Raw genomic sequence first — 14,055 nt, forward strand, 5'->3', positions numbered from 1 at the left:
GACACTGATCCATGTTTAGTGGTGGGGGTATGGTATATTTTACAGACTCCTACTGCCAAGTCCTTGCTGTCCTTTCTCTTCTTTCTGAAGCTGTGAATTCCTGTTTAGTCAAGTTCTTTTCTGATAATGAAAAAAGCAGACGTCATAGATAAGGGGCAGGTTGAAGGCCTATTACACATTAATGTTCTCACCAAGCAGGTTTTCTGAACCATCCAAAGCGGTCATTCTTCTTTCAGCAACTTCACATATGACCACAGCTTGACAGCTATACTTTAGGTATTTCATTCTTCATGTGCTTCCCAACTTCAAAATGGGGTTTTCTTCTTTAACAGGAAGAGAAGATTGCAGCTCTGCAGTCTTTTGCTGATCAGTTAATCTCTGCAGATCACTATGGTAAAGGAGACATTTCTAACCGTCGCAATGAGGTTTTGGACAGGTGAGTGTGATAATGTACAAATTTTATTGTCAAACAGACTCTAGGTTTGACAATGAAAATCTCTTTGGAAATTAATTCTGACCCCTTAGGTCAAGGGCTGTCATACTGCTGCTTACTGCAGACTTTAATGTAAAATGTAAAAACCATTCTAGGCAGCTGCATGCCAACCCTGCTCTTGGTCTTCATTGTTTGCCTTTCATCTTATATTGGATTGTTGAAGTATGTTGATATGGTCTAATTTTCTTTCTCTAGATGGAGACGCCTAAAAGCCCAAATGATTGAGAAGAGATCCAAGCTGGGAGAATCTCAAACTCTTCAACAGTTCAGTCGAGATGTGGATGAGATTGAGGCCTGGATCAGTGAAAAGCTTCAGACAGCAAGTGATGAATCCTACAAGGATCCTACCAACATTCAGGTTAGTTACTGAACTGATTGGAAACCTAGCCTCATAATAGCTCTTACAAGGGCTAGAAGAGATGTAAAAATGAAGCGACCCACTTTGTTACCTATGGAGAAACTCAAGAAAATACTCAGTTGATCTAGGCATTGGTTATCAATGTAGCCTTTTGTAAGCTGCACTCACTGCTATCTTCTTGCCCAGTGACATAACATGAGACCATGTAGCATAATTAGTTTAAAATAAAACATTTTAAGTCTTCCTTCTATTTTACTGTTTCATAATGCTGACTTTTGGGGGGGGTAAGTATAATAGAAAAGTGGTTGTTTTTTTTTTTGGTAACTGATACCTGGATCTGTGTCAGTATACTGAATTTTTGTTCTCTTAATCTATTTTGTAGCTTTCCAAGCTGCTGGTAAGTTTGGGGTTTTTTTAGAGCTTGGTTTATTAGCTGCCAGTATTTGTGTTCTCTTGTATAGATTATTGATACTTGGTCATGTTCATTTTGTTAGTCCATTCATCTTTGGCTTCTCTAATCATCCATCATATTCCATCTAGATGTCCCTTGTGGGATGTGGCTTTCTTTGTTTTAATCATGCGGCCGAAAAGCTTCATTGTCTAGGCATGTTCTGCATGATCTGTTTGATTCCAAGGCAGTGTTTGGGTTCTCTTCAAAGGAGTGCTTAGTATCAGAAAATACTAAACTCCATATTCCATTGATAAGTTTTACCAGCTTTTTTTTTTTAAACAGATGTTACCATCTTCTCTTTAGACTTTTGACTTGGTCTTCTGTGGCCAAAGATGGAAAGTCCATAATATATATAAAGCCTTAAAATGCCATTTACTAAAAAGAAATTGCCTGATGGCATAAGGAGATGCAAGTCTTTGCATTAAAAGTTAAGTAGGATGGCAGTTTAATAAGCTAAGACATATGAAATTATTTACCCGGAGGACAGTAAGAGAAATTTAATTTAGATGTCATGGAATAGTCACTTAAATGAGTAAGTGAAAAGCAAATGAAAAAATGAAAAAGAATTTGATAAGAAGGAGAAGAATGGGATTGAACTACAAAATAATCAGAACTAGAAACAAGAGGAGAACAGAATTTCACCAATGATAGCAGAAAATCGTGTAAGCCGTTGAGACATGTAGGTCCTTCTGAGTTCATGTGAAGAAGCTAATGGTGAGGTTGTCATATTATGTGATACTTTTCCCCTTTGAAAATTCTCTGGTAAGCTCTTTTTTCTATCATCTTCACCCATTTTAACTCTCAGTAATGGATTTGTTAGCCTGTGGCATAGCCTCGGTCCTTGAATAGTTGCTGCCTCTGTAAGTAAACATTTGATGCAGAATGCTCACCAACAGTAGTACCTTTCCTCCTTTTTTTTTTCCTCTGCCTTCCATCCTCTTGAGTTCTGTTGGGGGGTGTTGTTTGTTTGTTTGTTAACATAGCTCTCCCCTGGCTGTCATTCTCAGAGTTGGGGAGTTGCATCTGTCATCATTGCTGCTGTTTTTTGTTTATGCTAATAAGAGTACATTCTCTGTTTTCTTAATGACCCATTGGGATCCAGTTGTTCTCATGGTTCTGTTGTTCTCTGCTTCTCGTTTCTTAGCCAAGACAAACTCTTAACAAGAGTCAAGCCTGTGATTCTTCAGTAGACTGGGTTTTAGGTTAACTGCAGTTACCAGATGACATAGATCAGTTGGTCTCTATTTCCTGCAATGTATGTATGCAAGAGGCTTTTCAGATGGGTTGGTGGGAGACACCAACTTATTTCCCAAACTGGGTTAAATTAACTACTTTTTTGCTAACTAGCTTTCCCAATACATGATTTTTTAAATTGGTTTTGTCTTGTAAATCTGAAATCTATGTCGGGGAAAGTAGCTTGCAAATAAAATTAAAATTGAAATTTACCTATCATAGTATCTAGAGTATGAGATAGTATATAATTTTAGAGCTCTCCTTGAAAGCTATTTCACCTTATTAAGAAAAGGGAACGAGTATATCATTTGTGCCCTTTGTAAGTTTAGTCATTTGATTTTGATATACCCCCTTTCCTTTCAAACTCTCTACAAGTCTCCTCTCTTGAGAGAAATTGCTATAACTAACCTTGTCCATGAGAACAGCTATGGAGCCCAGTCCAACTTGCTGCATAATGACACTCTGTTTTTGCTGTCTCCAGAGCAAACACCAGAAGCACCAAGCCTTCGAAGCTGAACTGCACGCCAATGCTGACCGAATCCGGGGTGTCATTGACATGGGCAACTCCCTCATTGAGCGAGGGGCCTGTGCTGGCAGTGAAGATGCTGTAAAGGTCTGAATCTTTCACTGTCATGCATTGCCTTGTCTGGCCTTTCTCACTTAGCAGGAGAAGAGATGACTAAGTTTTAAATATCACACAGTCTAAGACCCGTCACTGTCCTAATTGGAATTCCTAGGATAGATAGCATGGCATGTGCTTGGAGCAGACAGTGGCAACTCTGGGCAGCTCTCAGTCCCTTGCTCTCTCTTGCACAGGCCCGGCTGGCGGCTCTTGCTGACCAGTGGCAGTTCTTGGTGCAGAAGTCAGCCGAGAAGAGCCAGAAACTGAAGGAAGCCAACAAGCAGCAGAATTTTAACACCGGCATCAAGGACTTTGACTTTTGGCTCTCGGAGGTAAGTGTAGAAACTTTCCCATTGTACCCTTCATTTTGGTATATTACTTGTCATCTAATCAGGAACTTAGGAGAATAGCCCTTATTTGCCCTATTTAAAGAGAAATCGCAAGATATTTTCAGACAGACCTTCGCCCAGGTGGATCATCGACTGCAAATTGCCCCCCTTAAATAGGGTTTGAGAAGAAAGATAGGTTAGTACTTGGTCTTTGATTGCAAAAGTTCATAATTTATAAACCAAAGCAGCAGATGATAAAATGATTTATTTGATTTTAGAATTCAGCTTAATGTTTCTGCAGTAGATAGAACTTTTAAATTGAATTATTTATGCTAATATTAAGATTTGTTGGCTGTTTCCCCAATTGTATCCCTGGATGGCAACTAGAACAGCCTGAAAATGTGCTAAGTGATGTCAAAGCTAAAATTAAATAGTTCATGCAAAAGCCGTGCAGGCAGATGATTCAAAAGTGACTTTAGTCTTGTTCTCATAAAGTTATAGATTTGTGTGAAATTGCATCATCACTTTTGGTCCTTCCCCTGCCAGGTGGAGGCTCTCTTAGCTTCAGAAGATTATGGTAAAGACCTGGCCTCTGTGAATAATCTGCTGAAGAAGCACCAGCTACTTGAGGCAGACATTTCAGCCCATGAGGTAAAGTTGCCTCCAGAAGGGATAGATAAGACCTCTCAGTGCAGAGAACACAGGACATGCCAGGGGGGTTCTATGACAGTTGACACAAATGGCTTTTGCGATCTGATGCCTCTGAGTCTGCAGCGTCCTCCTTTGAGAGTACTCACCCAGCACAACATAAACTGGTTCTGCAAATGTGTAAATAAGCTAGAAATGGGATGCTTGTGCCATCAACCCAGTTAGGAGCTTAACTGGTGGTTTCCTTGTTTCACTGCTTTCAGTCACAATGTTAGAAACCCAGCTCTCTCACACCTTTCCCTGTATCCACAGGATCGTCTGAAGGATCTCAATGGCCAAGCGGACAGCCTGATGACAAGCAGCGCCTTTGACACTTCTCAGGTGAAGGAGAAGCGCGACACCATCAACAGCCGCTTCCAGAGGATTAAGGGCATGGCAGCTGCCAGGCGAGCCAAGCTAAATGAGTCTCATCGACTGCACCAGTTCTTCCGGGACATGGATGATGAGGAGTCCTGGATCAAGTATGTGCTTCTGAGATTTGTTATCAGAGTCTTTAAGTGTGGCAGAGAGGAAGGACCAGGGGGCAGTAAATGGATGAAGCACTGTCATTAGCAATCAGCTGTTCGGGTGTCTGTTAGTGTCGATTTGTTTTATGCCATCAGGCCTGTCTCTTTTGTCTATGGGCCTTCATGGTCTTCAGTTGTAACTAGGCAGATACCCTTTGGCCCTGCCTCTTCTCCTTAGGGTTAAATACTCTGTGTGGCCTCAGGAAAGTCTTCTCCCGGGCCTCGGTTTCTTGATATGTAAAATGAAGAGGTTGAACTCAGTCTCTGAGTTTTATTTATACTCTTAAGATGCTGTGACTGTAGAGAAGATGAGATCATCCTGAGCTCCCAGGTGGATAGCATGGCCTGGGACTTCGTGATTTCCTATCTTTTTTTCTTTTTTTTCTTTTTTTTTTCTTTTTTTTTGGAGGGAGGAAGGCAAGGCAGTTGGGTTTAAGTGACTTGCCCAAGGTCACACAGCTAGTAATTATGTCAATGTCTGAGGTCAGATTTGAACTCTGGTCCTCCTGACTCTAGGGCCAGTGCTCTACTCACTGCACCACCTAGCTGCCCCTGGTTTCCTTTCTTAAGAAAGAGTTTTTATTCTCTTAAAAATGTTCGTGTCCTGGAGCTAAACTGATATAAACTCTTAAATAGTAAAAAGGCCTGTCTAGGGCATGCAAAAGCCCTTTTTTCCAGGAGAATTTGCAAATTTGGAATTACTTACATCTGTTCGGCCAGTGAAGTAACCTTGTGAACCAGTGAAGTTACATGGTTGACATGCCAGAAGATTCATTTTTTGGACTGTTTTTGGAGAGAATAGATGAGTGGGTTGGATTTGTGAAGCTGTTTGTGGGCTTAGGGTTGAAGGACATCTTGTGTCTTGCCTACACTGAAAGACATCTTTTGAACTAGAATACAATTTCCCAATTCATTAACATAACATAGCACTAAAAAAATCTTTAAATTTGACTTTTTCCTTTTTTCTTCCATACAGAGAAAAGAAGCTCCTAGTGAGTTCAGAGGACTATGGCCGGGATTTAACAGGTGTACAGAACCTGAGGAAAAAGCATAAACGCCTAGAAGCGGAGTTAGCTGCACACGAACCTGCCATCCAGGTAAATGAATTATGGGAGTTGGGTGGGGGAGACAGCTAGGACAATAGTCCTTACTTAGACAAAGCAGAGGGGTAGCCTTGTACGATCCCAGGGCACACTGAGAAGAGAGGAGTGGGATTGATGACAATCAGGACAGTAATTGGCATTCGCAGCAGAGATATGGGGTATTTCAGTTAATTCAGCTAGTAACGCACCCAAGAAATCAAAAGACCTAAAAGAGGGAAGGGGGCCCATCTGATTTGGTCATAAAGGCACAGCCAAGAGATAGTATTTGGTGGGAGAGCAGTGTTAATGTGATCATTTGGTGCCCCTCAGGCTGTTCTGGACACTGGAAAGAAATTGTCTGATGACAACACAATTGGCAAAGAGGAGATCCAGCAGCGCCTGGCTCAGTTTGTGGAGCACTGGAAGGAGCTGAAGCAGTTGGCAGCTGCTCGGTGAGTGAAACCCCGAGCCTGCTTCTCTGAGTTTCATGAAGCGAATGAGGACTCTATTCTTCCTCTTTGTGAACAGTATCAAATGCTAAGTGTCTGTCGTACCCTGAGGTCAGACTGACCTGGAATAGACCATGATGTCTCTAAGCCCATTCCTGGATCCACTGCCCATTACATACCAGATATGGAAGCTGCCTTCAGATCCATGGGAGGACGTATATTAAACCAGTCCTGGTCCTTGTTTTCCCCTGATGACAAGGGAAGAAAAGGAAGTGAAATCGCATCTTGTGTTCTGGCTGTGATGATGGCTTCCTTCAGAATGAGGGGAGCAAAGTCTGACCATCCTTTTTGTACTACAAGGTGTAACTTGTTTTATGTTCAGGTGGACAGACACCAGAGCACTACTTAGAATGGCTATTTTTTACTCTAAATAGGGGCCAGCGTTTAGAGGAGTCCTTGGAGTATCAGCAGTTTGTAGCCAATGTGGAGGAGGAGGAGGCCTGGATCAATGAAAAGATGACCTTGGTAGCTAGTGAGGATTATGGAGATACTCTTGCTGCTATACAGGTAAATGAGGCGCTGAAAAGATCACCATTCTTGTAGTAGCTGCTACTTTTAAATTATTATTTTTTGTCAGAACAGCATGAAAGTGATCTAGTTTTCCGTTTGTTCATGGTGCCCGCCTGGCCAGCACATTTCATCCTTCCCTTGGAAATAAAATGTTCTGTTAAATTAGACCTATGATCCATCCGCCCAGCATTCAGTCTGATGCTGGCACAAAATGACATTTTATGACAGAGCTTGGTACCGGTTCTCTAAGATCAGGGCTGTACCCCAAACACAAACTGTGAGAAGTTGAATTGGAATTGGAATTCCCTAAACTGCCATCACAGAATGGGCTTTCTAATCTTTGAACCACTAAGTCAGTAGCTTATTCAGCATGATTATTTAGTCTGAATTAAACTTGATTAACTTCCTTTTCCAAGTTTTATGTAGAATATCATAGAAGAGCAAATGAAAAGACTTATTTCTCAGACTAGCACTTTAAGCACTGTTAATTATCACTGGATAAAAAGTAGCTTATGAAATAATTACCTTTTTACTAAAAATTTTTAAGTTGGCTTTTTTGCTGAACTTAGTTTGAACCTATGCATTTTTTTTGAAGGAGGAAGGCAGGGAAATTGGGGTTGAGTGACTTGCCCAAGGTCACACAGCTAGTGTGTCAAGTGTCTGAGGCTGGATTTGAACTCAGGTCCTCCTGACTCCTGGGCTGGTGCTCTACTCACTGCACCACCTAGCTGCCCCATCCTATGCATATTTTTTTGTCTCTCAGTGGACAGATGGAGCCAGCAAACTATGAATCATAGTATTGATCTGGCTCTGAGTCATAACCACAAGGTACTCTCTCCCCCCCAGGGTTTGCTGAAAAAACATGAAGCCTTTGAGACAGACTTCACTGTTCACAAAGACCGAGTAAATGATGTTTGTACCAATGGACAAGACCTCATTAAGAAGGTAAACAGATCAAAAGAAAAGTTCTGTCTCCTACTTCCTAATCCTCCTCTGGTTTAAGTAGGTAGGCTGCTTCGTGATTGACCCTGAGAACTTGACTTGAAATGTTTTTTCCAGGTAAAAAGCCCACATAGTATAACACTTATTTTCCACGTTCCATAAAAGAAAACATTTATCTAATACTAAGTTGATTTTTTTCTTTTTAGTAGACCAGAAAATAATATTTACTAGCCTTAGGCAAATACAGAAGGTGAAAGCTTATTTTTTGTTTTGATATCTTAGCTAATTATCCCATTGCATGACTGTTAGTCCCTAAGTGGCCATTCCCGTAGGGAGTGTTGCCTTTCTGAGTTAGGGTGTAGGGTAGAATTTGAGGTGGCCACTATAGAATCTAGATCAGGAGGTGATGGTTGTTTTGTGTTTTGGTCTCATAGAATAATCACCATGAGGAGAATATTTCAGCTAAAATGAAGGGCCTGAATGGGAAAGTGTCTGACCTAGAGAAAGCTGCCTCTCAGAGGAAGGCCAAGCTAGATGAGAACTCAGCTTTCCTTCAGTTCAACTGGAAGGCTGATGTTGTGGAATCTTGGATTGGTAAGTAATATTTCAGCAAGGTCTATCATTTCCGGTCGTTAGGATCACATGACTTACCCATATCTGGAAGGTAAAGGAATATTATGGGTGCTGGTCACAGTCGATTAGATTTCCTTCATAGATAAGTAATAAAATGCAGGCCTTAGATTATCGTTAGTTTAGCCTCTTTTTTTTTTTTTTTTTTAAATTAGCAAGCATTTGTTGCCTGTGTCTCCTACCTTCCCTCCATCCTTTCCCCCTGTAGGGGATGGGGGGACTTTTTGTAACATATATTCATAATCAAATGAAAAAATTTCTACTTTGATTTTTTTCAAAAATCTATATCTTGTTCTGTATCAAGTCCCTTCACTTCTCAGGTGTATAGCATGCTTTCCCAACAGACCACTGGAGTTATGGTTTGTTATTGTATTGGTTAGAGTTCTTAAGTCTTTGAAATTTCTTTTTAAAATGTTGCTATAAATTTTTCTCCTGGTTCTGCTCACTTCACTCTGCATCAGTTCATACAAGTCTTCCCAAGTTTCTCTGAAATCGTCACTTTCTTAATTTCCTACGGCATAACATTAGTATCCTATCACATTCCTATACAGTAATTTGTTCAGCCATTCCACAGTTGATGAGTATCCCTTTAGTTTTAAGTTATTTGCCACCACAAAGAGAGTTGCTAGGACTATTTTTGTACATATGGGTCCTTTTTTTATCTCTGGGGTATAGAGCTAGTCATTAACTTCTTCGTTTTATAGCTGCGGAAGTTTACAAGTCAAGTGTCTTGCTCATGATCACACAGCTAGCTAAAACCATGTAGAGGAAGAGTGATAGAATTTGATCTTATTCGTAATTTTGCTTTGCCCGGTGGGATGCTACGTATTTTTCAAACTTAAATTTCCAGGTGAGAAAGAAAACAGTCTGAAGACAGATGACTATGGCCGGGACCTCTCTTCTGTTCAGACTCTTCTCACCAAACAGGTCAGTGGCCCCCACTGTCAGTAGAAGGGTAGATGAGATGCTAATTCTGTGTGTGTCTCTGTCTCAGCACCTTATTCCCTTTATCGTCACAGGAAACCTTTGACGCAGGGCTTCAGGCCTTCCAGCAGGAAGGGATCGCCAATATCACAGCCCTCAAAGATCAGCTGCTGGCTGCCAAGCACGTTCAGTCCAAGGCCATTGAGGCACGACATGCCTCTCTGATGAAGCGCTGGAACCAGCTGCTAGCCAACTCAGCCACCCGCAAGAAGAAGCTTTTAGAAGCCCAGGAACATTTCCGAAAGGTAAAGATTAGAATGAGTCAGTCTGCTCTTTGAGGTTAGAGGCTGAACTGGACAATTACCTGATTTTCTGTGATGTATGAACCAGGCTTTGTAACTATACCTGTAAACCACAGGTGGTATATAGCTGTGTATGACACATAGTTGCAGGCATATGCAGACTATTTAGGAAGGTTCCTTAGAAAGAAGGCAGGAAAGACTTTGCAACTCCATTGCAGTATAGGAAAAATTATAGAGGAGGAGATAAGGTTGATAGGAATTCTGATTTACCGAAGTGAAAATGAGAGGAATCAGAGAGAAGTAAATATTAAAATGTAAAGATGACCAGTAAGCAGCATGTGTTCCTGATGCCATAAATCTTTGTATTTTTCTAGGCTGTGATTTTCCTAAACCAGGTTCTCCTCTGCTTTCAGGTGGAAGATCTTTTCCTGACCTTTGCCAAGAAGGCTTCAGCCTTCAACAGCTGGTTTGAGAATGCTGAGGAGGACCTAACAGACCCTGTTCGCTGCAATTCTCTGGAGGAAATCAAAGCATTGCGAGAGGCCCATGATGCCTTCCGCTCCTCACTCAGCTCTGCCCAGGCAGATTTTAATCAACTGGCTGAACTAGACAGACAAATCAAGAGCTTTCGGGTGGCCTCCAATCCCTATACTTGGTTCACCATGGAGGCCCTGGAAGAGACCTGGAGGAACCTACAGAAAATCATCAAAGTGAGTCTTCTACATCCCTTTAAGCTGAACCTTAAGCCTCATTCATCCCTCTGGTTCATTGATTCTCCATCCCAAACTGCCCTTTCCTGCCAGCATATCACATAAGAGAATAAAAGGATTTCTGAGGTGGTACTTGCCTACCTGAGAGAACTCCCATCTACAATAGGAGATTGGCAGTCTGAAGTCTATGGCCCCCCCCCTTCTCAGCATAATGTCATTAATATATAAAATATATTAAAAACTAGACTGATGTTTTTCTCATATTAGTCCATCAAATACTTGACATCTGTCATGCCCTCATTAAGTCTTCTCCTCTCCAAGCTAAACATCCCTAGTTCCTTCAGCTAATCTTTATAGGACATATCCTCAGTGAGCCCCTTTACTAACCGGGTTGCCCTTGTGGATGCTCCATCTGTATCATCCCTCTGGTTCTTAGGAGCGGGAGCTGGAACTACAGAAGGAACAGCGAAGGCAAGAGGAGAATGACAAGTTAAGACAGGAGTTTGCGCAGCATGCCAATGCCTTCCACCAGTGGATCCAGGAGACCAGGTGCCAATCTCCTTGTTCATTATCCTAGAGTGGCCCTCCCTGGTCTTGAGGGGCAGCTGGGGGGAAGGTGATCCCGCTCAGGCTAGAACCTCCCTGGGGTCACCCATTCCCTTTATATCAGTTCATTACACAACAACAAAATGACAGAGCCATTAGGGCAAGTCTGGTTCTGAAATCACAGCTTCATGGATTCTGGGCAGAGTTTATATTCTGTCTTCCAAAATCTCCAGCTCTGATTAGAGAAGATCAGTTAAGGCTTGTTACTGAAACTGGCAACCAGAAAAGCTTCAGTGGCTCCCTGTTGCCTCCAGGACACAAGAGGAACTCTTAGTTGGCTTTTAAAGCCTCTGGGGGTGTCACTGCAGCTCCTCCCCACACAGCGGAGCCAAACTGGCCTCCCCACTGTGGCGCTCACAGGACAGAGGCAGTTGTTTCTATACACTCACCATCTGTTACATAGTAGGTGCTTGTGAAAGAAGCAAAAAGGAAATGTAGATAACAGATCTCTTTTTCCAGCTAGAGAAGAGATTGGGTAAGAAGGGCAAAATTGTTTTCATACTGTTTTCCCAAAAGAAGCAATTGCAAATCCAGAAATTAGAAAAGGAAAGGTTTCTCTTCATTGTGCCTTGTGTATATAGCAGTTGCTCAATACCTACTTGTGGATGAACTAGTGGAAGTGTGCCATGTGTAGACATTATACTAATGTCTGTCTTTCTCTTCCTTTTTCTCCCTTTTAAACGGTTGCTTCTCCTGACACCACCTCCTGCTTCTTGGATCCATGTCTTCACAGAACATATCTCCTCGATGGGTTAATATCACCTTTTTATTCTCCCCAGGCATTGGTGTATTGTATGCTTGTTCCCTGTCCCCCACCTCCCCCGACTCCTTTACCCAGTGGCTTGGCTTAAAGTGTTTCTATGATGGGCCTGCCTGTCCAGGGGTGGATTGTACCACCCTTAAGATAACTGTGTCAGGCACCATCCTTCCCCAAAAGGGAGCGTGTGGGGGGCCCCCCACCCTAATGTCCAGCCTGGATATCCAGGTTAATTGTAAAAAGTATGCCTGTTCCCTTCAGGACCTAAAGCCTGGGGAGGAGAGCCATTTCTCTATTGTTTTTTTTACCAAGGAGACGTTCTGCTTTGGCAAAAGCAGCATGATGAAGGGATAAAGCACTGATTAGAGAGTCTGAGTTTTTAACTGTTGTTTCTCCATTAACATAGTAATATCATGTCTATATGTCTAATCCCCCATCTGCCCAGTGGAAAATAGTTGCCCTTCAAGTACTTTGTAGCAAAGCCAGGTGGAAAATAATTTGAAAAATGGGAAAGCTCAAAATCTTTTAGATAAACATCAATTGTCAGTTTTGATATTTGTGCAAATTACTTGAAATTGGTTGAGCCATGACAACTCATTTTAGACTCAGGGCTATCTTACTAGGTCTCTAAGAAAAAATTGGCTCTTTTTTGAACCATCAAGAAGACATAAAGGGTCTTGTGAGGATCCTGTCCTGCCCTGGGAAAGACATTTTTGAAAATGAGTTTTGAGTACAGTATTTCCTTTTCTTAAGTTTGTGGTTGAGAAAAGGATGTAAAATTCAATTCAAAGAATTTTATGAAAGAAAAGAGAAGAATCAAGGCAAGATAAGAGCCCCCACACTCACTGGATCCACTAAAGTTAGACCACTCATTAGTACCACCACTTCTTTGTTTAAAGAATCAGCTGGTGGGACTATTGTGGTCTTATGAGCTTGGGGGGGAGTAGGTTAGAACCAGGATGAAGTCACTGCTGGGGAAGTCTAAAGGGGATTTTTAGCCAGAGAAAGTCGACACCAAAGAAACTTTACTTGAGATCTCTGGAACAATTGGCCACCTGGCTCTCCTTCCCAGACTCACACCCTCTAAGCCCTTGTGTCTTATCTGTCTGAGTGAAGCAAAATGCTCCATTTTCCTTGTGGGTCCCAAAAAATCCTTGTCCCTTTCCACTCTAGTCCTCTGAGTTAAAAAGCACCTGCCTGTGGTCCCCGTGGGTAGAGGTTCTAGTCCACCACTGGACGCCTGCCTTGGCTTTGATGTTACTGTTGTCTGTGCATTGCCAGCTCGGACCTTGTAGTATGTTTCTGTCTGTGTGCTCTTGCCTCTTTCCCTTCTTCCTCCTTTGGTGTGTATTCATTTGGTTTCTTTTCTTTGAATAGCATAGCATATCGTCGGGTCATTCGTGTCTATCAGTATGAAGTTGGGGATGATCTGTCTGGAAGGTTTTTCTCCTCTTATTTTCTCTTCTTACCTCACTGTGATTTTCCCAATGCACTCTTGACTTCCTGGGCGGCTTTGCTTCCTCACTAACTCACTGCCCGTGGCCGCTTGGGAAGGAGGGGCCTCTGTCCTTAACGCCTGCACCAGGGTCCAGACTCCCACCCTGTCCTGCCACCCCACCCCAGGTCCTGGTGTGTGCTTTTCCCGTGGGAATAGAGCATAATTAGATCTGACCTGCTGTTATAGGAGAAAACTTTATTGATTTCCGTTGCTAGAGCAATTTCGATTCTAGAGAGAAATCCCGGGAGTCAGGGAAACCTAAGTCCTGCCTCTGACAGACACATAACTGCTGGTGGAGGGAGTTTTGTTTTGTTTGGTTGGGTTTTTTTACCAGAAATTTTCTATCCCAATGAAATCACATTCTCCAAACCCACCCCACCCCGGAATACGGAAGAGTAGTTTCCAGGGGAAGAGGTGGCACAGAAGAAGATGGCACATAAACTTAAATTTCCTCCATCAAAAACACAGTGTTACCTTGTCCTTGCATGGTAACCACAACTTGTTCTTTGTTCACTGGTTGCCTGCTGTAAACCTCACACTGACATATGAAGAGACCAGAGCATTTAAGAACCAAGCACATCATTACCATTCACAGGGAGCCTGTGCACATACATAACCCTGAGTCCGGAACACGGATCCAGGAGACAGTAGTGTTGTTTTCCTCATTGGGCCAAACCATCAGGGCTTTACAAAAACTTAAAATAACAAATAACAAATGCCAACTGTCTTAGCAACTCTTAAGCAGAAAAGACGATTCGATTCATTGCTTAAGTTTCTAAGATATTGGCCTCATTTTCAGTGTTGCCTATACCCATACACTTAGGCATTGGCACCATAGTTCCCCCTCCCACAATGAACAGATTGCAAAAAGGCCCTGAGATTGAG

The 14,055-nt window shown here is 42.2% G+C and overlaps 1 protein-coding gene across 10 annotated transcripts in view; it reads left to right on the forward strand.

The window, feature by feature from the left end:
• Positions 1-14,055, forward strand: part of SPTAN1 (spectrin alpha, non-erythrocytic 1) — a 60,960-nt gene that overhangs the window by 43,665 nt on the left and 3,240 nt on the right. For 4 of the 10 annotated variants that reach the window (XM_036749398.1, XM_036749401.1, XM_036749396.1 and 1 more), the window contains 17 exons: positions 333-436; positions 689-851; positions 1,234-1,248; positions 3,017-3,148; positions 3,352-3,489; positions 4,033-4,137; positions 4,447-4,655; positions 5,677-5,797; positions 6,113-6,234; positions 6,666-6,798; positions 7,648-7,746; positions 8,178-8,337; positions 9,224-9,300; positions 9,393-9,602; positions 10,013-10,309; positions 10,746-10,858; positions 11,649-11,666. In XM_036749398.1, the coding sequence (XP_036605293.1) occupies positions 333-436; positions 689-851; positions 1,234-1,248; positions 3,017-3,148; positions 3,352-3,489; positions 4,033-4,137; positions 4,447-4,655; positions 5,677-5,797; positions 6,113-6,234; positions 6,666-6,798; positions 7,648-7,746; positions 8,178-8,337; positions 9,224-9,300; positions 9,393-9,602; positions 10,013-10,309; positions 10,746-10,858; positions 11,649-11,666 (2,216 nt within the window). Of the gene's footprint in view, positions 1-332; positions 437-688; positions 852-1,233; positions 1,249-3,016; positions 3,149-3,351; positions 3,490-4,032; positions 4,138-4,446; positions 4,656-5,676; positions 5,798-6,112; positions 6,235-6,665; positions 6,799-7,647; positions 7,747-8,177; positions 8,338-9,223; positions 9,301-9,392; positions 9,603-10,012; positions 10,310-10,745; positions 10,859-11,648; positions 11,667-13,049; positions 13,113-14,055 lie in introns of all 10 variants that reach the window. The other 6 variants (XM_036749394.1, XM_036749392.1, XM_036749395.1 and 3 more) reach the window with 3 other exon arrangements.

Source organism: Trichosurus vulpecula, chromosome 3, assembly GCF_011100635.1.
Source record: "Trichosurus vulpecula isolate mTriVul1 chromosome 3, mTriVul1.pri, whole genome shotgun sequence".
NCBI classification, from domain to species: domain Eukaryota; kingdom Metazoa; phylum Chordata; class Mammalia; order Diprotodontia; family Phalangeridae; genus Trichosurus; species Trichosurus vulpecula.